The 22666-nt window shown below is 37.3% G+C and overlaps 1 protein-coding gene across 1 annotated transcript in view; it reads right to left on the reverse strand.

The window, feature by feature from the left end:
• CD86 (CD86 molecule) overlaps positions 1-18662 on the reverse strand; it is a 64420-nt gene extending 45758 nt beyond the window's left edge. The window contains exon 1 of the mRNA XM_032869538.1: positions 18522-18662. Coding sequence (XP_032725429.1) covers positions 18522-18535 — 14 coding nt within the window. The 5' untranslated portion in view covers positions 18536-18662. The remainder of the gene's footprint in view (positions 1-18521) is intronic.
• Between the last annotated feature and the right edge of the window lie 4004 nt (positions 18663-22666).

The following is a 22666-nucleotide window of genomic DNA, read 5'->3' on the forward strand; positions in this document are numbered from 1 at the left end:
TTTTTAGGGCAGTAAAACTTTCTGCATGATACTGTAATAGTGGATACTTGCTTTAAATTTGTCAAAGCCCATAAACCTGTAGAACCCAAAGAGGGAACTTAATATAAATGTGAGTTTTAATTAACAATATTGGTTCATTAATTGTAGCAAATATACTACAGTAATGCAAGATGGTAATAATAGGGGAAACTGTGTGCAGGGGAGAGAGTAAATGGGAATTCTCTGTACTGTTTGCTCAATTTTTCTGTAAATCTAAAACTGTTCTAAAAATAAAGTCTCTTAATTACACACACACACACAAACACACACACACACACACACACTAACCACACGCCCTGATTTCTGGTAAAGCAACTAAGTTAATGACATGATATTTTAGAGGGCTTCTCCACTAGTGGGTAAGAAAATTAGCATCAATTTCACAGTCCACTGTTCACTTCTCCATGTTGCACACTTGTAATCAAATACCATACATAAAATATTGTTGCAAAACATCTCTAGTTTTGTATTTCTGCCCTCTATTTTGCCATTTTCTGCATCTTTCTCGTGCAGAATCATAAGTTTTTATGTCAGTTCCTTAGGTACATTAAAAAGTCCCACTGTTTTCTAAGGGCCAAATTAATAAAAAATAGCTTTCAGTTCCATGTTTCTGGAGGAACATTCTTAGAAACGTAGTAAGTTTCTTTTTTCTTTGAGGGGGAGATACAGTGTTGGCATACACTTAAGAGCAATTTTATACAGTTAAGCGCTGGAGGTTGAATCTTCTTCTTCTCAGCCAAAGTTTTGCAGCCTTCATACTTAGATCCTAGAAGAAGGTTACCAAGGTAGGGAGAGACCCTCACTCTTACAACCTCTAGCTCAGGCTCCTCTCTAGTCCTGGGCTGGTGTCCCTAGCTGCCCTGGGGTGTCTTACTTTTTTCACTTTCTCATGATGCAAATTCACTCCCATCATTCATGCATGCTAAGAAAGAGGGAACATGTATTGTTTCTAATTTACATTTGATCAACTTCTCAGCACAGAAACTAGGACTCAGTGACACACTTTTGCCTAGGTGTCCTCTAAGGAGAAGTCAGAAAGGCAAAGGACACCAAGTGATTTATAAGATTCTATCAAGTGAATGCAATAGATCCTTGTCTGCACTTTCTCTCAAAACCAAATGTTGGCATAATAAAGCATATCCGAACTTTAGCAACAAGATACATTTATTTGGACTGAAGATTATATTAGCATTTAGTAAAAGGTAGGATAAGGAAAAATTGTCAAAAGGCCAGTATCAGGATGCGCACATTTAGAAAAAGTACTGTTGTACCCGGGATGGGTGTGGTCTTTGGACGAACTGTTCCTTTAGCAGTATGGGCAAGTGGGGAGATGAAGGTCATGGCATCACGTAGAACTCAGGCTAAGGACAGCAAGCCCAGCTGGCAAGGAGCCAGCCATCCCAAACCCAGGCTCTGGGAAGGGTTGGGGGTCTGGCAGAGACATGGCAGAGTGGGGTGGAGGTGTGCTGTGGCGCCCCCAGAATTGGGAGTTCCTGGGAAGTGGGATATCTAAAGTGTGGTGGGTGGAAACACTTGGTTGTTTCTCCCCGTGGAACAAGGCCCATCACTGGTGGATAGGCCTCAAGGACCAATGGGGAACTGGACCCAGATCAGGAAACCAAGCCAGAGGAGGACTGCAGCTTGGGGAACTGAGGGACTCACAACTCACCCCCTGGACACTAGAAATTCGAATTATAGTAGGAAGACTACAACCAGAGCATCCCTTCCGCCTTGCCTGCCTGCTTGGTGTACAAACACATCAAAAAAGGGACAGGGCAGAGTTTCAGGGTTGTTCCAGGGTGTCCAGGGGGACTAGTAACTATAGACTTTCGTGACAAACAAATACATATATTGTACGCTTCACATTTGTTTCTACCCATCTTTGTATCTTAATAATATTTCCCATTTTCCAATAATACTTCAAAATCCACTGACATAATTGCACCGCTTGGAATTTCTACTTTTATTTGTCTACTTTATATTTGCAGCAATATTTTATTTCTACTTTTATTTATTACTTTTATTTGTCCTCATCCATTCAATAAATGCTTCGCCAGCTTTAATAGAGCATAGACCTTGGGATGGTCCTAGGATACAAGATGAGCAAAAGCAGAGGGTCTTTGCCAGGGCCTGCAGGTGAGTGCAGGAGACCTAGACCAATCTAATAATGTCAAGGGACTACCACCACATGATTTTCAACATAAACGACTTCAGTTTCGTAGGGTGTACTAGTGATTAAATAACTCCTTAAGAGCACGTGGTAGATTCTAACTAGGTTGTATAGGTCACAATTAAGAAAAAGTCAAGCAGAGAAAGTCAATTATCATATGGTTTCACTTACTTGTGGAACATAAGGAATAACATGGAGTAAGAGAGGAAAGAAAAAGTGAATTGGGGCAAATCAGAGGGGAAGATGAACCATGAGAGACTGTGGACTCTGAGAACCAAACTGGGTTTTAGAGGGGAGGGGGTGGGGGATGGGTGAGCCTGGTGGTGGGTATTGTGGAGGGCACGTATTGCGTGGAGCACTGGGTGTGGTGCATAAACAATGAATCTTGGAACACTGCATCAAAAACTAATGACGTAGGGTGCCTGGGTGGCTCAGTGGGTTAAACCTCTGCCTTCAGCTCAGGTCATGATCTCAGCGACCTGGGATCGAGCCCTGCATCAGGCTCTCTGCTCAGCAGAGAGCCTGCTTCCTCCTCTCTCTCTCTGCCTGCCTCTCTGCCTACTCTGCGATCTCTGTCTGTCAAATAAATAAATAAAATCTTAAAAAAAAAAACCTAATGATGTATTTTAGAGTGACTAACATAACACAATTAAAAAGTAGTAAATAATGAGTTTTAAATACCAAAAAAAAAAAGAAGAAAGAAAGAAAAGAAAAGAAAAGAAAAGAAAAGAAAAGAAGAAATAAGAGTAGGCTTCTCTAAGAAATATTGGTTCTTCTTCAGTTCATATTTTAAATGGTCCCTGTGTCTGCATGACCATCAGTCATGGACGGCACAGTAGAGAGCTCACTTGGGAGAAGGGTAAACTAAAGTGATACTTAACTTCTAACTTAATAATTCTATCTATTAATGTTTACAATACATACAATACACACAGCTATCTAGTAATGTTACAATACAATCATAGAATCTCTGAACTTCCGAGAGTTTACACAAAAGATGACTTATTAGTTAACAAATAACAAAAGTATATAAAATCTTTCCAAGATGAATGAAACACATATAGCAGCAAGTTTAAAAAATTGATAACCAATAAACTACCAACATCAGTGATGGCACATTTCAGAATTCAACAAAGTAAACATATGATTCCAAACTTGTTATCCTTTCAATCTTTAGTGTTACCTGGGAACACTAAACCCGGATTCAAAAGATTGTGATCTCTGAATTTAAAGTGGCCCATTTGCTTAAGGGTCTGCACTTACACATTCTGAGAAACTGTCATTTCTTTCAGAAAGCATCTGACATTTGCCATTTCCTTTAAACCTTACTTAGAAGAAATAAAATGAGGTAATACTCTAAATGTAAAAGTGGCTTGAAGAGTTAGGTCCATATGCTTTTTCCTATTTATGCAGAGGAGGGAATTTAATACATAACAAAACTAACACATTTTAACAAATGGCAACATGATCTGTGAAAGCACCTGTTTATGCAAAATATTGACATAAGAGCATAAATAAAATATGCTCCACAAAGTAAAATAAAATATGCTGGGGCATATAGAACACAGCCAATATGACTAAGCTTTTTTAAAATAAATAAATAAATAAATAAAAAACCACTGGATTTTTTAAAGCTTCCATTTCACAAGAGGGTTGAGGGAGGGGAGCACTGCACACTCAAAGGCTCACTTCCCTGTGGCGTTTCTGTAACCAAAAGCAATGCACGTAAGACTTCTGGGAACCCTTAAAATATGCATTTATTAGGCTGGATTTGCAATTTTCAAATTGATGGTGCAGAAACATTGAGATGTAATTTTGCAGCTCCCTTCACATGCCTTTATCTGGAAGAGTCTAAGGGTCCATCACCACACAGACACGTTGCTACTTGGAAGAAATTTTCTAGTAAAACAAGATGTCACTCTTCCTAATCTTCAGCCATAGGAGTAAAAGATAGCTTCTTTTGAAGAGTGTCTTAAATAGCTTTCCTCAAATCTGGTTTAAGGTGGGAAATAATCTCAAATAAGCCTTGTACTGGTTGGCTAAAATTTTAATGCAAGGGGTTGGTGTTCTTAAGAAGGACAGCATTTGTAAACCAATCTTTGCGATTCATGTATTGGAAACAAAATATCGTATTTGTCATCATACTTGAGTTGCACTTTCACTGTGCATGGCCTATTTGCATACAAACAAAAGAGATTATTTTTAAAAGAGGTTTTCTGTGTTTTTGTTTTGGTCCTTTGGGATGACTGTGGTAAGTAAGGAGCGAGCCATTTTCATACCTTGGATTTCACACATTGTGTTTATGTCAGCCTTCACTTCGTCTTCCTCACTACCCACTTCCAATTCATCGGTGGCCAGTTTTGGGGTCTCTGTCACCTCTTGTCTGGACTACTGCAGTAGCCTCCTGGCTGTTTCCCTTTCACTATTCTTTACCCTATCACTACCCTTCACCAAAAGCAATCTGATTATGAAACTTCCTTGCTTTGAAGACTTGCTCCCTTTTCCCTCAGGGGCTAGTGGCCGTACTTCTTAGGAAGACACAGAAAGCTATTCAGAGCCAAAATCCAACTAGTCTCTTCTGTTTTTTTTTTTTTTTTTTTAAGATTTTTATTTATTTACTTGACAGACAGATCACAAATAGAGAGGCAGGCAGAGAGAGACAGAGAGAGAGAGGAGGAAGCAGGCTCCCCGCTGAGCAGAGAGCCCGATGTAGGGCTTGATTCCAGGACCCTGGGACCATGACCTGAGCCGAAGGCAGAGGCTTTAACCCACTGAGCCACCCAGGCACCCCCTCTCTTCTGCTTTTATCAGTCAACCAACATAACTTAGCTTGTAGTCACACTTGAACTGTTTCACTGTCCCTTGGCCCTCCTAGACGTTTCAGGACTTTCTGCATTCTTTGCCTTTGCACAAGCTATTCCTTCTGCCGGGGATGTCTTTCTTGCTTTTTCTGTATGGAAAACTCCCCTGTTACTTTGAGATCCAGATCACTCCATAGTTCACAGCTGGAAACTTCCCTGCCATCCTTCCCTCCTTTTTCACCATATCTGTATTTTCCTCCCTCCCAAATCATGTCATTTATTCTTTCATTAGAACAGCTTCCTCCTTGTGTTAAAATTTCACTACTCACAGAGATGTCCTGTCCTGACTTCCACAAGGGCAGGAAACATGTTTAATTCCTTTTGCATTCCTGATACTTAGTGCTGGTCTAGTAAATATTAAAGTTAATATCTGTTAACTGATCACTTATTTTTTTAAGATTTTATTTTTATTTATTTACTTGAAAGAGAGAGAGACAGATAGTGACAGAGAGAGAGAGAGAAAACACAAGTGAGGAGGAGAGGGAGAAGCAGGCTCCTGCTGAGCAGGGAGTCCAACATAGGGCTCCACCCCAGGACCCTGGGGTCAGGACCTAAGCCAAAGGCAGACGCTTAACTGACTGAGCCATCCTTTCACCCCTAACTGATCACTTATAAACTAGCTATTCTGCTAAGTCCTTTTCGTGCATTACTTCATTTAATCTATACAATAAATGTACAAAGTTTTACAGATAAGGAAACTGAGTTTCAGAGAAGTTAGGCCACTTGCCTAGGGACATAGTGCTGGTGATCTCAAGGTTTTAGCAGGATATAAAATTGAATCTATTTTCATTTCTAGCTGATAACGCTATATGACTATCATTAGAATGTCAGTGTACTTTTTTGATGTGGTTTGGCTCTTTTTAAGTAAATCTCTCCACTCTACATTTTACTAATTTTGCAACCTTGAGTAAGTTACTAAACCTCTCTAAACCTCAATTTCCTCATTTTTTTCAATGGGGAAAATAATACCTAATTTATATGGTTATTATAAAGATTCAGGGACAACACCTATATAAGGTTCCCAGCCCCACCGCTGACCATCACAGCAATCACTTATTCCTTCCTGCTCTCAGCCATGTATTTCGTATTCCTCCATTCACTCACTTAATCCTTACCCTCTGAAAATGGGGAACTATTAAACCCTCTAACAGATGAAGAAACAGGCTTAGAGAAGTAAGTAACCTGCCCAAAGTTCCTTTAATCCAAGGAGATGTTTTTCCTGAGGTATCCCAGAACTAAATAGGACCCTCAGATCAATACCTAAGTGATGTGTAAAGGGATCACTCTGCCTGTATGTGTGAAAACACAACTCGAGGCATTATAGAGACTGAGTTTGCATTTGTTTTCTTTTTCTTTTTTTTTTCTTTTTTCTAACTTTTTTCCCCCTGGCAACCATGAACACTTAATAAGCCAGAGAATTCTCTTGAAAACAGAATCTTGGGTGAGCCGCTGCATGGACATATTAACTTCTCTGCTCCCTGCTGTCTAAATTCTCTATGTCCCTCAAATTTCCACTTCTCTACTGAGGCCTCAATCCAGTTCCTCTCTCTCTACCAATCCACTTCCTTCCAATCCCCAAGCAAAGATCCTGGGACCACTTCCAGCCCGGTCAGAAGGGAAAAGGTCAAGGCTCTCTGCCATAGGATCTGGCGTCCTGGGGGGAAGTGTCTTGCTGAGTTCACATTCTCAAAACCCCTAGGTTCTGTAACTCCCAGCTCTCTCCTATCTTATTCTACTTGGTTATTCCTTCCCACCTGCTGATGTCTCACTGACTAGGCCAAGGTTTTTAGACTCCAGTGCCTGCAGGGTCCTGGCAGGTAATGGAAATCAATGAGCAAAGTAGTCCACATAGTAGAAGGAGAACTTATACCCCAATGGCAGTTGAGCAGCCTCTTCCAGATTCACCAGTTCTTAAAAACATGGGAATGTGGGTCCAGTGTTACCAGGTATTCTGATTTATGTGAATTCTCTAGATTTTTAAAATATAGGTAACGAATTATAATTTAGTTTTCTTAATTTAATTTTTAAATTTATTTTTGTATTTTAAATTAATTAATTTATTTTTATTATGCTCGATTAGCCAACATATAGTACATCATTAGTTTTTGATATAGTGTTCAAGGATTCCTTAGTTGCGTATAATACCCAACGCTCATCACCACTTGTGCCCTCCTTAGTACCCACCACCACTTTACTCTATCTCCCACCCCCCCTCCCTTCTGTAACTCTCAGTTTGGTTTCCAGAGTCCAGAGTCCATCATGGTTTGTCTCTCTCTCTGATTTCTTCCCATTCAGTTCTCTCTCCCTTCCCCTGTGGTCCTCCAGGCTATTCCTTATATTCCACACATGAGTGAAACCATATGATAATTGTCTTTCTCTGCTTGACTTATTTCACTTAGCATAATCCCCTCCAGTTCCATCCATGTTGATGCAAATGGCGGGTATTCATCCTTTCTGATGGTTGAGTAATAATTTTTAAAGATTATAGTCTATGTGTATACTATTTTTGGCCTACCAACCTTTAGTTTTCACCCACTGTGCCAGACCCATTGCTCCCTAATCCTCAGCTTTATCACTTGGTTGCCGGAGCTTGTTTTGGACCCTGACACAAATACAGCTCTCTCTGAGCACAAATCTTTCCACCCACAGATCTATCTTGCTGCTAAGGGAAATCTCATCCTCCCCTGATCTCCCATAATATAGGCTCTCATAATGCTTGTTCAGAGCTTTCGTCTAGAATTAGACTGGGGTCCTGAATCCTGACTCTGTATCTGTTATGTGACCTGGACAAATTATTTAACATCTCTAAAATTTAGTTTTCACTTGTGGAAAATGGGGGATAATAATATTACCTACCTCCTGGATTTGTAAGGATTAAATGAAATATTACATGATGTGGTATAGTATGCCATAATGCCTGCCATGTGGTAAGAAATGTTAACTATAGTGAGACCTTCTCCCTGAGTAGCTGCCAAGTAGGATCTCTATCTGATTCATCTTCATTTTCTCAACTTTAAATAAAACTTTATTGAATAAATGAAAAAGCTAATAGTCTTAGCTTCCTCTTTTCTAGCTCTGATTCACTACAATGCAGAATGTGATATGTTCTTAAGCCCTCCCTTCCACAGTGATCTCACTCTCCTCTCAATCTCTGTTGCACTAACAGAGGTCAGAGGTCAAAACTGGTGGCCTGAGCCAAACCCGCACCTCCAGACAATGTGTAAAAAATCAGGAGATTTCACCTATAAGTCTACCTTCCTAACTCCTGTCAATAAGATTAGGTTGTATTGGACCAGACTCCTGCACGCAGGACAACAGAATGGTGACCAGCAGTATTGCTCAACATGGGACTCATCTGCTTGTGTAATGAAGTTTCCACCATTCATGTGCCATGAGGGTCTAATAAACTATAGGCCTGCTTCACACTTCTGTTTTCTGAGGGTCTCTGTAGGCATTCCACATTTGCCACTCCTGACTTAGAGACTATACCTCACCACTAGATTGCTTTTTAACTTGATTTCATCCTGCTTAGCAGAACCATATAAATTCACTGTAGATTTAGCAATTCCAAAGAAAAAAAAACTTATTTCTGCAATCTCACCAATCTAGAGGTAACCACTATGACTATTTTGACATACTTGCTTGCTATGCTGTTTCTATGCATTATTTTCCTTATGATTCCATAGCCTTATGAGTCCTTCTATCATTAAAAAGTCATCAACACGTGCACATACACACTCACACACACACATCATCATCACCAACTTCAGTTTTAATTTACTTAACTGTTCACCTACTATGAAAAATTTAGCTTGATTCTTATTTTTCATCATATTAAATAATGCTATAATAAACATTTTTGTACGTAAATCTTTTCCATGTCTCTTATTATTTATCTGTATCTTTAAAGGTGAAATTATTACAGAAGAGGAATAAGCATTTTTATGATAAACAAAAGTGGTAGTTTATATATCTTCTAGAATTAGAAGTGCAAATTTGAATACGTTACCCATGATGACTAATAAGCAAAGAAGTCTTTATAAATTAAGAGCAGACATTAGCAGATGTAACATATTTGAAGTCCAGAAGACTAAAACAGGGCTCTCATAGCTTTGTGAAGACATAGATAATTACCAGCTATGGAACAGGATTATATTTTAATGTTTTTGGCATCCTACCTTACATAAAATATATTTTAGGTGGCTTTGTTGTTTGGCTTTCACCTTATTCACCTGCACTGAGCCTGTCCTTCTTTTATCTATAATTAGAGATTTACTCTAGTGAATCCATTTGCTAGAAGTGAATCAGAAAAGGTAAAGCTAAAGAAATTTAAGACAATTTAAAACATAGAAAATAGATTTAAAGAAAAGAATGTGAAGACTTAAATATTTTATTTCCACGAGACTTCACATCCACTATAAATTCCCAAAAGCTTCATGGCATTGGTAAGTGCTCATAGCCACATTTTACAGATGAAGGCATTGAAGTTCAGGGGGTGAGGTAGCTTCCCCAAGGTGACACTGTTGATAAACAGAGAACTACTTATTAACTACTTATTATTTGACACCAGTCAGACTGACTCAGAACTCTGGCACTTAGCCAAGACATACTGCCTACAGACAAATGGAAAGCAGCTACCTTGTTCTGTGGAACCTCGCAGACTTCACTGTTATTTAAAAAAAATCATCATATTTGATATATTTATCTTGAGAAATCATGTTACTCATTTTGGCATATTTCTAATATTTAGTCAAGGGCCTGGAATAAAGGTGTTGAATGAACTGAAAAATTATTAAGAATAGAGAAATGGGCAGTTGGCCAGAATAGGTGTTTTTAAGCATTTTTAAGCTTCTTATGGCTGGCAAATTGCTTTCCAGAAGGGTTATAGTCACTCATAATCCCACAATCAATAGTATATGAAAGTACTATTCTTCTTGTACACTCATTACTATTATTATTAGAGAGAGTGAACAGGGGAGGGGCAGAGGGAGACAGAGAATCTCACAACCTTGAGACCATGCCCAGAGTTGAAATCAGGAGTGAGAAACTTAAATGACAGAGCCACCCAGGTGCCCCCACATTAGCATTATTATCTCTGCCCCCAATGAAACATACATTGTTAATTTGATAAATAAAAATATTTGCATTAGCATTTCTTTAATATTTAGTGAAGACAAACATTTTGGGTTTCTTTAAATTACTTTTTTAAATTAAGTTTTTAATTTTGATTCAAGTATTGTTAATATACAGTGTTCTAGTAGTTTCAAGTATGCAATATAGTGATTCAGCAGTTCTACTCATTACTTAGTGATCATCATAGTGTACTCTTTAATCTCCATCACCTGTTCCACCCATCCCCCTCCCATCTTCCCTCTGGTAACCATCAGCTTGTTCTCTGTAGTTAAAAATCTACTGGGTTTGTCTCTCTCTGGGTCTGTCTCTCTCTTTTTTTCCCTTTGCTCATTTGTTTTGTTCCTTAAATTCCACATATGAGGGACATCACATGGAATTCATCTTTCTCAGACTTATTTCACTCACCATAATCCTTTCCAACTCCATCCACGTTGTTGCAAACGTCAAGATTTAATTTTTTTTATTATGGCTGAGTAATATTCCAATGTATACATATATACACCATTTCTTTATCCATTCATCTATCACGGGCACTTGGGCTGCTTCCATAATTTCGCTATTGCAAATAATGCTGCAATAAGCAGGGGTGCGTGTATCTCTTCGAGTTAGTGTTTTTGTATATTGGAGGTAAATAACCAGTAGTGCAATTACTGGATCATAGGGAGGTTCTATTTTTAACTTTTTGAAGAACTTCCATACTGTTTTCTACAGTGGCTGCACCAGTTTGCTTTCCCGCTAAACAGTGCACAAGGGTTCCTTTTTCTCCACATTTTTGCTAACACCTGTTTCTTGTGTTTTTTACTGTAGGCATTCTGACAGGTGTGAGGTGATATCTCATTGTAGTTTTGATTTGCATTTCCCTGATAAAGAGTGACATTGAGCCTCTTTTCATGTGTCTGTTGGTCATTTGTACATCTTTGGAGAAGTGTCTGTTCATGTCTTCTGCCCATTTTTTAATAGGATTATTTACCTTTTGGGTGTTGAGTTATGTCTTTAAATTACTTTTTAAAATGTTTATATTTGAATTAATGTAAGATGCCAAGAAAGTTGGGAAAAAATGTATAAAGAGGTCTTGTGTACCCTTCACGTTTCCCCCCAAAGATAACGTCTTGTATAACTGTGGTACAACAGTTAAAACCAGGAAATGGACATTTGTATAGTCCGTAAAGATTACTTAGATTTCACCAGTTTTATGTCTTATGTGCATTCATCTGTGTGTGTGTGTGTGTGTGTGTGTGTGTGTGTAGTTCTATTTGTAATAGTCACATGTGTAATTTCATGTACAACTGCCATTCATGTAATAAGGAAATATTCCATTACCGCAAGGCTCCCTTGTGCTAACATTGGTAGTTGCATACCTCCTCCTTTCTCCAGCACCCATGGCTAAACCACCAATCTGCTTTTTTTTCTTTATAATTTTGTTATTTCAAGAATGACATATAAATGGGATCATATGATATATAACATTTTGGGATTGGCGTTTTCACTTTGCATAATTCTTTGGAGATTGATCCAAGTTTTTGCATATATCAGTAGTTCTTTCCTTTTAGTGCTAAGTGGTATTCCATAGTACATGTGTACCATAGTTTGTTTAACCATTCACTCAATGATGGATATTTTCTCCCCAGTTTTTGACTATTACAAATAAGTCTGATATGAATATTGATGTATTGGTTTTTGTATGAACATAGGTTTTTTTATTTCTCTGCGATAAATGCCCAAGACTACAACTGCTGGGTCATACGGTAAGTGTATGTTTAGTTTTATAAGAAACCGTCAAACTATTTTCCAGAGTGGCTCTACAATTTTACACTCTCAACAGCAAAATATGAATGATACAGTTTCTCTGCATTCTGCGAGCATTTGATGTTACCATTATTTTTTTTTATCAATTCTAATAGGTGTATAGTGATATCTCACTGTGGGTTTAATTTTCATTCTCATAATGGCTAATGATGTTAAACATCTTTTCAAGACTGAATTTGAATTTGTCATCTGAATATCCTCTGAGAAAATGCCTTTGTATATCTCTTGCCTAATATCAAATTGGATTGTTCATCTGTTTACTGTTTAATATGATAAATGAAAACATCTCATTGGAGCTTGAATCAGCATTTCTTTAATACCTAGCAGAGGATCATTTTTTGTCATTTATATGTATTCTTTAAAATAGCTTAATTATTAATTGCATTGGATTGCTTTTGTCATTTTATTTTAATTATGTTATGTTAGTCACCATACGGTACATTGTTAGTTTTTGATATAGTGTTCCATGCTTTTGTCATTTTGTAATTATTGTTCTCTTTTCCTAATTACACTATAAAGATTACCTGTTGGCTATATTTTCCCTGTATTTTACAGTTCCTTAAAACAATCAGGTTCTTGATAAAGATTTATTGTTTTCTTGGTATTGTTTTCTAGTTGAAAATAGTTGCAACATGAGGTTGCAATCTAGGTTTATCTTTTGGGTATTTTTTCAGATTTTATCCCATGGTTAGTTCCTGGCTGATATTGACTAATTGGTTTACTTAACTATTAATTAATTCCTTATTATTTTTATTAGATCTTTCAGTACAGTCAAATCAGATTAATTTGATCCCCTATAATATAGAACTGTGACATTAGATAGTATAAGATAGATAATATAGAACTGAGACTATAGAAAGCAAATTTTAGACTCATTTTGACTTCAGAACTTTCTAAGACTGCTTTAATATTTCTTTATTCCAAATCTACTATATTGTTCTGTTTAAATTATGAGCGAGCCCCAAAATTCTGTTTGTGTTTCTTTTTTACATCACCCGATTCACTGCAGTCTTCAGCTCTGAGAAGTCTCACATAACGACTTGCTTACAGCTTTACAAAATAGAATGGAATCTGTGTCAGTACTAAAAATCTAATTTGTAAAATAATAGCTGCAAAAATCCTTTTCTTCCTGAAAGCCTTCTCAAACCAGTTTGGTGGGAAAAAATATCTGCTTTCCACTCCCTGTGTTTAGCAATTAAAGTAGAAGAAGGAAAACTCCAGGTCTGGCTGACTGGACTCTAGGTTGTTTCCATGTGGCTGTTACGAACAGTGGAGGTGAGTTTGGTCCAGAGAGGAGGTCTCCTCTCATCGCCAAATGTTTACAGGAGTGGTCCATGTGCTGTCTCTGTATTCCCAGCTCTATGATTTACTCCTTCTACTTAGCTGGGAGATCTCTGCAAAGGTCACCAAAGGCCTCTGGACTGATATTTTCAGTCATTCTCCTACTTCACCTTTCTGCAGAATTTGACACTATGGCTACCCTCTGGTTTGTGAAATATTTTCCTTCTCTTAGCTTAGGTGACATAATCCTTTATCTTCCCTCCCTCCTTATACACCCAGTTTCTTTCTCTGGCCATATGCACTCTTCTCACCAATGTATTATGCACACTCACCAAGTGAATTAGTTTGCTATGGTTCTGGCAACAAAGTACCACTAACTGTGGCTTAAACAACACAAGTTTATTGTTTCACAATTCTGGAAGCCAGAAGTCCTAATCGAAGGTGTCAGCAGTGCTGGATACTTCTGAGGGTTGTGAAGGATGGATCTATTCTAGGCCTCTCTCCTTAGCTTGTGAATGGCCTTCTTCTCCATGTCTCTTCACATTGTCTTCTCTCTATGCATGTTTCTCTGTCTAAATTTTCTCTTCTTTATCAGCACACCTATCATCTTGGATTAGGGCACCCTCATGACCCCATTTTGACTTGATTATTACTGTGAAGACCTTATTCCCAAATACGGTCACATTCTGAGGTACTTGGGGTTAAGACTTCAACATATCAATTCTGAGGGAACACAATTCAATCATTAACATTTAGTCATTAGATTGATTTTTTTTCTGTTGTAGCTCATGTGTTCCATGTAGAAGTTTAGTAAATACAGTTTACTTTTCCCTGGGGATGTCCTGTTTTTGCTTGCATCTATCTCCTCCCTTGGTTTCTATGACATCACTTTTTTCCTGCTTTGCTTCAATCTCTGTTGTCATTCTGTGATGTCTATTGTGGACTCTTCATCCTCATCTCTTCCTTAAATGTCAAGGTTTTCCAGGTTCCATCCTTGGCTTCTTCTCACTCTTTCATCCTCTCGGCCCAGTGATCTCACCCACAAGGAGAATTTCAGCATTCAGCTGTACTTATGATGAATACTGTTAATATCTGTTTCAACCTGTACCTCTTTTTTGAGCTTTGCACCTGTATATTCACTTGTCTACTTGGACATCACCATCCAGTTGCTCACAGGATCTCAAATTCAGCATGTTCAAAAATGAACACACCTTCAGTCGTCTCTTCTCCCTGGCTCAAACCCCATCCACTTCCTATATCCCTCATTTTATGAAGGATGCCACTGTGTACTTAGATCTCTCCTTCCAAGCTCCACATCTTTCAGAAACCAAATCCTGTCAATTCTTGTGCTTAAACATCTTCTAATTAGCATCCTTTTCTCTCTGGTCCTACCATAACTGCCCTGGTTTCACATCCTCAACAACTCTCCTTGGATTTTGCCAATAGTTTCCTGAATAATCTCCTTATCAACTGAATCAGTTCTGTGCTCTGCTGTCAGAGGAATTTTTTAAAGCAAATATTATCATATTTTTGCTAGTTTATTATTCTTCAAACTTAGGCTGTAATTTTGAGATAACCACAGCTGGATATCTGGGCTCTGGGTCTCCTTGGTCTAGTCCCTCCTAGTTTCCACCTCATCCTCTGTTATTACTAGCTGTCAGGCACCCTCTCATAGCTATACTTGCAGCACCCCCCACCCTCCCCATCTGTCTATTCAATCACCCAGACCTTGGGTCTTTAAACCATGTTGACCCACCATGAAACCCACAGCTGGAGGTCTATAAAAGCCCCAGCAGATCCCTGAGCCATCTCTTCTCTTCTCTTCTGCACTATCTCTGCTCCTGCCTTCACCCCTGCACCTAAATTTGACTCCCTATTTTCCTAGCTTCACCCTCCTTTCTAGTATTTGTCTTCTCATTGGGATCAGAGTCCTTCCTTGGAAGTGGGGGCCTTTCCTTGGGCTCTGTCTATTTCAAGTCAGTTTCACTGGAAACCCAGCCTGTCTTAACAGGCCCAGAGGGTACTGCACACTTCTGTTGAAGAAAACCTTCCTGAATTCTAGTTCTAGCATTGCCATTGAGTAATTGTGTAATCTTGGATGAAACACTTCCCCTCTATTTCTTAATCCTAATAGTAACCATAATAAAAACAACTAATAATAATTACTAAGTACTTATCAGAGCAAGACTCTAAGCACTTTACATGGGTTATCGCTCACAACCACTTATGACTTACTACATTTATCCCCACTGTACAGGTAAGAAACTGAGGATCACAATTTTTAAGCAACTTGTCCAGGATCACACAGCCAGAAAGCAGGAGAAGGTAGGATTCAAGCCCCAGCATTCTGGTTCCAAAGCATGGCCCCTTAACCACTGCCCTGGCCTTCCTTCCAATATACAGCTCACTCTAGAGCCATGCCTTCACAGTTATAAACTGCAGAAGCACGCATTCTGGTCTTTCCACATAGAACATTCTATGAAAACCAGGATCTTGTGAGTGTATTTTGAAGAGGAGTCAAGTGAGAAAAAAGTTAAACACAAAAGACCAAAACCCTAAAAATAGAATTCCACAAATTATGAGTGATCACATAATACTACACAGCCGTCTGCTTTTCTGAGAGAAGCCAAGTATTGATTTATTTTTTTAATTATCTAGTTTTATTTTTCTGCCTGCAGATGTGATCCAAGTTCAAAAGCATAAAGTAGAAAATAGAAAACATCTATACTTCTGATTAACATTGTGAACATACAGGCATCATGTATAAAAGTAGTAGCACTGTAAATTCTGCTTTATTTTCTTTAGCTAAACACATTAAAAATTGTTCTACAATAGAATTTTTAATGGTTCGTGGTATTCTGTTTTGGATATTCCATAATTAACCAATTATCTATTTTAAGATATTTCAGTTGTTTCTTAGATTTTCACTATTATAAACAATAAGAAAAATATTTATGTCACTAAACTTTTACAAACATATATGATTATGTCTTTTTTTTTAAAGATTTTATTTATTTGTCAGAAAGAGCAAGTGAGTGAAAGAGAGAGAGCATGAGCAGGGGTAGCTGCAGGCAGAGGGAGAAGCAGCCTCCCCACTGAGCAAGGAGGCTGATATGGGACTCAATCCCAGGACCTTGGGATCATGACCTGAGCGAAGGCAGATGCTTAACTGACTGAGCCACCCAGGTGCCCCTATGATTATGTGTTTATAATAAATTTCCTAAATTTGAACTTCCTGGTTAAAGGGCATTTACATTTTAAGGGTTTTTTATTTATATCACCAAATTTTTGCCCAGAAAGATTATATTACAGTAAGCAGGTAATAAGGGTATAAATATTTGTTCCTCCCTCCTTAGAAACATGTAGGCTTCTTCCTTGCATATTAGTTACTTTTTAAAAAGAAACCTGCCATTTTGATAAAGAAAAATAATATTTCACTGTTTTAGTTAGCATTTCTTTTATTTCTGATGAGTTTCCACATTATTTATTGGTCATTTATATTTTAAAATTTTCTGTTCATTATCAATTTTCAGGCGTTGTGAAACAGTGAATCTTAACAAGAACAGTATAGACAGTGGCCTGTGGTTCTATAGATGTCTGCAGGCAGCGTTAGCATAGCACATAGCAATCAAGTGGTATCACTGCTCTATTTTCACAAAAAGAATAAATTCTGAATTTTTTTCATACATATGTATTACATCAAAATTCCACTGCAAGAAAAAAGACTCTACTTAGAAACTAAATTCTAATCTTCTGAAATAAAATCAGCAAAGCTATTTCTGGAACCAGTAAGCACTGAGTAGATGAGGGCTGCTTAGATTTTCAAAGAACAATAATAAATAATAACTGGTTCCACTGGAGGGTGGATGTGACCGCTTCCAGTAAGTCACAGCCTTGGCGGTGTGCCACATGTGAGGAAAACTTGTGGCACAGAGCAAAGCAGCAAGAAAGATTTTAGTTTCACTCCTATATGAGCAGTGTGACCCTAGCAAGTTATTTAGGCTCTTTAAGTTATCTATAAAACAGATATCTGTCTAAGTCATTGTGAACATTAAAATCCAATGACATATCATGAATGAAGTACATAATACATTATGTATGTTCAATACTGGGGAGCTAAATGAATTATTACTTTACTTTTTTCTACTACCTCATCCTGCTCAGAATCTCCCATGGCCTGTTTGTGACTCATTTTCTGGCTTCTGCATTTTCTTCTTGCACCTCTTTTTCCTCTTCCTTTGCCTTGACTTCTCTCCTACCTTCTCTAACTCATTCCCCTGCCCCCGGGGCCAAACTGGCCTTGGTATACACAAAATTTACTCTTTAGACTTTGTAATGCTTATGCAGACATTTAAATTTCTGATTCTTAAAATCAACAACTGCAACATCTAAATTATTCGAAAAACAGAGGAGCCTGCGTGTTTCAGTCGTGTTTCAGTTTTTAAGCATCAGCCTTCCAGTCATGATCCCAGGATCCTAGAATGGAGCCCCATATCTGGCTCCCTGCTCCGCGGGAAGCATTTCTTCTCCATCTCCGACTCCCCTGCTTATGTTCCCCCTCTCACTCTCTCTCTCTGTCAAATAAATAAATATAATCTTAAAGAAAAAGTTATTCAAAAAGTAAATTTACAAAATCAAAATTAATCACTTAAAAAAAACCCCAAACCAGTAAGCTTTCTGTGCACCCCAAGTAATTCTTAAATTTGAGTGGCAGTGAAACACGTCTTCAGTAGAAATTTCTTTAAAAGGTCCCCTTCCTTGGAACTACAGGATCAACTTAGAGTGGATGATCTCAGAAGGGGAGAATGGCTTCCAGGACTTCATCTAATTTTTCACAAGCACAGATTGTTCTTTATCCCAGGTGTTCGTGATTTTGGTTTGTGCATAAATATGCCCTTAATACATATTAGCATTCTTGAGCAGGAAGGACAGAAAACAGAGTACCATCCTCAACCTCAGCCTGCTGCTGAGGTAACTTAACTCCTTTTTCTTTTTAAGATTATATTTTTTGAGAGAGAGAGCACTGAGAGTGGGGTGAGAGGCAGAGGGAGAAGTAGACTGCCTGCCGAATAGGGAGACAGATGTGGGGCTCGATTTGGGGCTGGATCCCTGGACTCCAGGATCATGATCTGAGCCCACGGCAGATGCTTAACCGACTGAGCCACCCAGGTGCCCCTGAGGTAACTTAACTCTAAATCGCCCGTCAAAGAATAATAAGAATGATCACTCACCATCTGAGATACATCTTGGCTGCGTCAGCTGTTGCGCTAAGGTCTGGGAATGATTCTTCTCTGTCTGTACTAGTCTGTGCTACTGTGGAAGGAGGAGCAACCCCTTTCACGCCTGTGAAAGCCTTCCTCCTGATGACTGTATATCCTGTAACTTTCTTTAATAAAGGCTGTTCCTCTTTTTTTCTACAGATTTTGCCAACACTTGTGGAAGAAACTTAACCATTTCCTTGCATTTGAATTCACTGACCTACATCTAAATATATTTTTAAACATAATTCAGTGGCTTGAGTTCCAGACCTGACATTAAGATGAGACTGACTGAAATTCCCCCTCTTGAAATTCCCTCAAAAAATCTAGAAAATAAAATAATTAGAAAGATAGAAAATCTCTGCATTTATAAATAGAATAAAGAATATTCTACAGTTTTACTAAGACAATAAAAAGTATGATTTATTATGGATGTGGGTTGGGAGTGAGTAGCCTCTTCCTACTGATTTCCACCACAGAGATGATAGAGATTTCACTGAACTTAGGTGGCAAAGTCTTGTGAGAGCTGCACAACTAAGGAAGGCAAACAAAAACTACTGCTTTTATTATTTCATTCTTACTAGAGGCAAAGATTAAATTGGTCCAAGAGAAGTTTCCTGAAATAGAGGCCTGAAAAAAAAAGAGCAATATCCTAATATTAAGAGATGCACTTGAGAGAGAAACATAAAATTCATCAAGTAGAAACTATTTTCAGAAGAAAAGAAATTTCTTGATGAATATGAACTGAAAGGAACACTATAAAGGAATTTAAAGGATTCAGATTGTCGAAAAAACTTTAAGAAAATGAATTTTCCTCCAGATAAATCATTGTGAGCATTTTAAATTACAAAGACATTGAAAGCTAAAAGCAAAACGAAAAAGTAGGATGACTACAGAGAAAGATAAAACCATCTTGACCTCGTACTCAGCCCTAATATCAAAAAGGCACAGAACAATATCAGTAGAGTTTTTTTTTTTTATCAATAGAGTTTTGAGGTAGCATTCTTTACCTAGAGAAGATGCCAATTAAGTATGAAGGTCAATAGAAATACATCACCAAGCAGACAGAATAAGAAAAATACCACTAAAAAATAACCTTCCTAAATAAATTACTTCAAGATATGTTTCAGAATAGTAAGAAATGAATTAAGGTTGAAAGTATAAGGATACAGAAGCTATTGTCTGATTTCCTGGCTGCAAAAAGGAGAAAAATGGAGGAGGAGAAAAAAGGGCACAGTGAAAGCAAATGCTAAAGTGGAAATTTATAGATGTAAACACTTATTTTAAAAATGAAGAAAGATCTCAAAAAAAAAAAAAAAGAAGGAAAGATCTCAAATCAACAACTTAACTTTATAACTTAAGGAACTAGAAAAAGAAGAAACTAAACAAAAAGATACCAGAAGGAAGGAAACTGTAAAACTTGAAACAGAGATAACTGAAATACAGAATAGAAAAACAATAGAGAAAATCAATGAAACCCAAAGTTGGTTCTTCGAAGAAATAAAAAATATTAACAAAAATTTAGCTACAAATGGACTAAGAAAATAAGAGTGAAGACTTAAATTACTGAATCAGAAATGACCAATGAATTAAAGAAATCAAAAGGAAAATTAAAAAAAATCTTGAGGCAGACAAAAATGAAAACAAAAATTATGAAAACTTGAAGATGTAGCAAAAGCAGTTCTAACGGGGAAGTTCATAAAAATAAGTGCCTGCATTGAGAAAATAGTAAGATCTCAAATAAACAATTTAACTTTGCACTGCAAGAACCTAGAAAAAGAACAAACTAACCCAAAATTTAGCAGAAGGAAGGAAATAATAAAAATTAAAGCAGAAATAAATGAAATAGAGACTACAAAGACAATAGAAAAGATCATCAAAACTCATAGTTGGGTTTTTTCTTTTTAAGATTTTACTTATTTATTTCAGAGAGAGAGAGAGAGCGCGCATCAGCAGAGGGAGGGAAAGAGGGAGAGGGAGACTCCCTGTGGAGCAGGAAGTGGCTTATCCACTGAGCCACCCAGGCACCTTAATAGTTGGCTTTAAAAAGACAAACCTCTAACAAGATAGACAAACCTTTAACTAAATTAGAACAAAGGAGAAAAGACTCAAATCAATAAAACTACAAATGAAAGAGGAGACATTACAATGATACCACAGAAATACAAATGATGGTAAGAGAACATGATAAACAATTGTATGCCCATAAGATAGGCACATGAAAAGGAGCTCAATAATACTAATCATCAAGGGAATGCAAATCAAAACCACAATGAGATACCACCTTACACCTGTCAGAATGATTAGAATCAAAAAGACAAGAAATAATAAGTGTTGGTGAGGATGTGGAGAAAAAGAACTCCTGTGTACTATTGGCAGGAATGTAAATTGGTGTGGCCATTATGGAAAACAGTATGGAGGTTCCTCAAAAAATTAAAAATAGAAATACCATATAATCCAGTAATTCTGCTACTGAGTATTTATACAAAAAAAGGAAAATATTAATTTAAAAAGATACTTGCATCCCTATGTTTATTGCAGCATTATTTATTATAGCCAAGATATGGAACCAACCCAAGTGTCCATCCATAGGTGAATGGACTAAAAAAAAATACAAAATATATACCCAATAGAATATTACTCAGCCATTAAAAAAGATGAGATCCTCTGATTTGTGACAACATGAATGGGCCTAGCAGGTATTATGCTAAGTGAAATAAGTCAGACTAGAAAGATGAATAACATATGCTTTCACTTATAGGCAGAATCTAAAAAATAAAACAAATGAATAAACAAACAAAAAGCAGAAACAGGCCCATAAATACTGAGAAAAAAACTGATAGTTTCCAGATGGGAGGGTAGTGGAGGATTAAGTAAAATGGGTAAAGGAGAGTAGAAGATAGAGGCCTCTAGTTATGGAAGGATTAATTCACAGGAATAAAAGGTACAGGATATAGTATATATTCAATGGTATTATTACAGTGTTGTATGGTGACAGTTGGTAGCTATACTTCTGGTAAGGATAGAGTAACACATAAACTTGTCAAATCACTATGTTGTACACCTGAAATTAAAGTAACATTGTGTGTCAACAGTACTTCAATTAAAAATGAATAAATAGAATTGTCAAAAAATATATACAGCAACAAATTGGATAACTTAGAAGAAGTGGATAAAATCCTAGAAACACATAACTTACCAAGACTGAATCATGAGGAACAGAAAATCTGAAGAGACCAATAATGAGTAAGGAGATGGAAGCAGTAATCAAAAACTACAACCAAGAAAATTCCCAGGACCTGATGGCTCCACAGGTGAATTCTACCAAACATTTGAAGAGGAATAATGCCAATCCTCCTTAAACTCTTCCAAAAAATTGAAGAGTGGGGAACAATGCCAAACTCACTTTACAAGGCCAGCTTTACTCTCATTACAAAGCTAGGTAAGGGCACTATAATAAAAAAGAAAATGATAGGCTTTTACTCCTAAAGAACATAGATGCAAAAACTCTTAACAAAATACTAGCAAACTGACTTCAGCAGTACATTAAAAAGACCATACACAATGAACAGGTGGAATTTACCCCTGGGTTTTGAGGATGATACAACATATGCAAATCAATAAGCATGATATACCACATTAACAGAATGAAGGGTAAATATCCTATAATCATCTTAACAGAAATTCAGAAAAAGCATTTGACAACATATAACATCCTTTATTGATTAAAAAAAAACAAACTCTTGACAAATTGGTATCGAATAAATGTACCTCAACATAATAAAGGGCATATACAACAAGCCCATAGCTAATATCATGCTCAACAGTAAAAAGCTTAAAGCTTTTTCCCTAAGATCAGGAATAAGATAAAGATGCCAGTTCTCACTGAAATCTTGAAATTTGTGTGGAACCACAAAAGGCTGAATAGCCAAAGCCATCTGGAGAAAGAAAAACAAAGATGGAAGCATCATACTTCCTAATTTCAAAGCCTATTATAGTTTTTCTCTTAGCACTTTAAATATGTCATTCCACTGTCTTCTTACTTGCATGGTTTCTGGGATAAAAAGTCCACTGTAATTCTTATCCTGTTTCTTCTGAAGGTATTTTTTTTTCCTCTC

This window comes from Lontra canadensis, unplaced genomic scaffold, assembly GCF_010015895.1.
Source record: "Lontra canadensis isolate GAN:19392208 unplaced genomic scaffold, GSC_riverotter_1.0 scaffold38, whole genome shotgun sequence".
Taxonomy (NCBI): Eukaryota; Metazoa; Chordata; class Mammalia; order Carnivora; family Mustelidae; genus Lontra; species Lontra canadensis.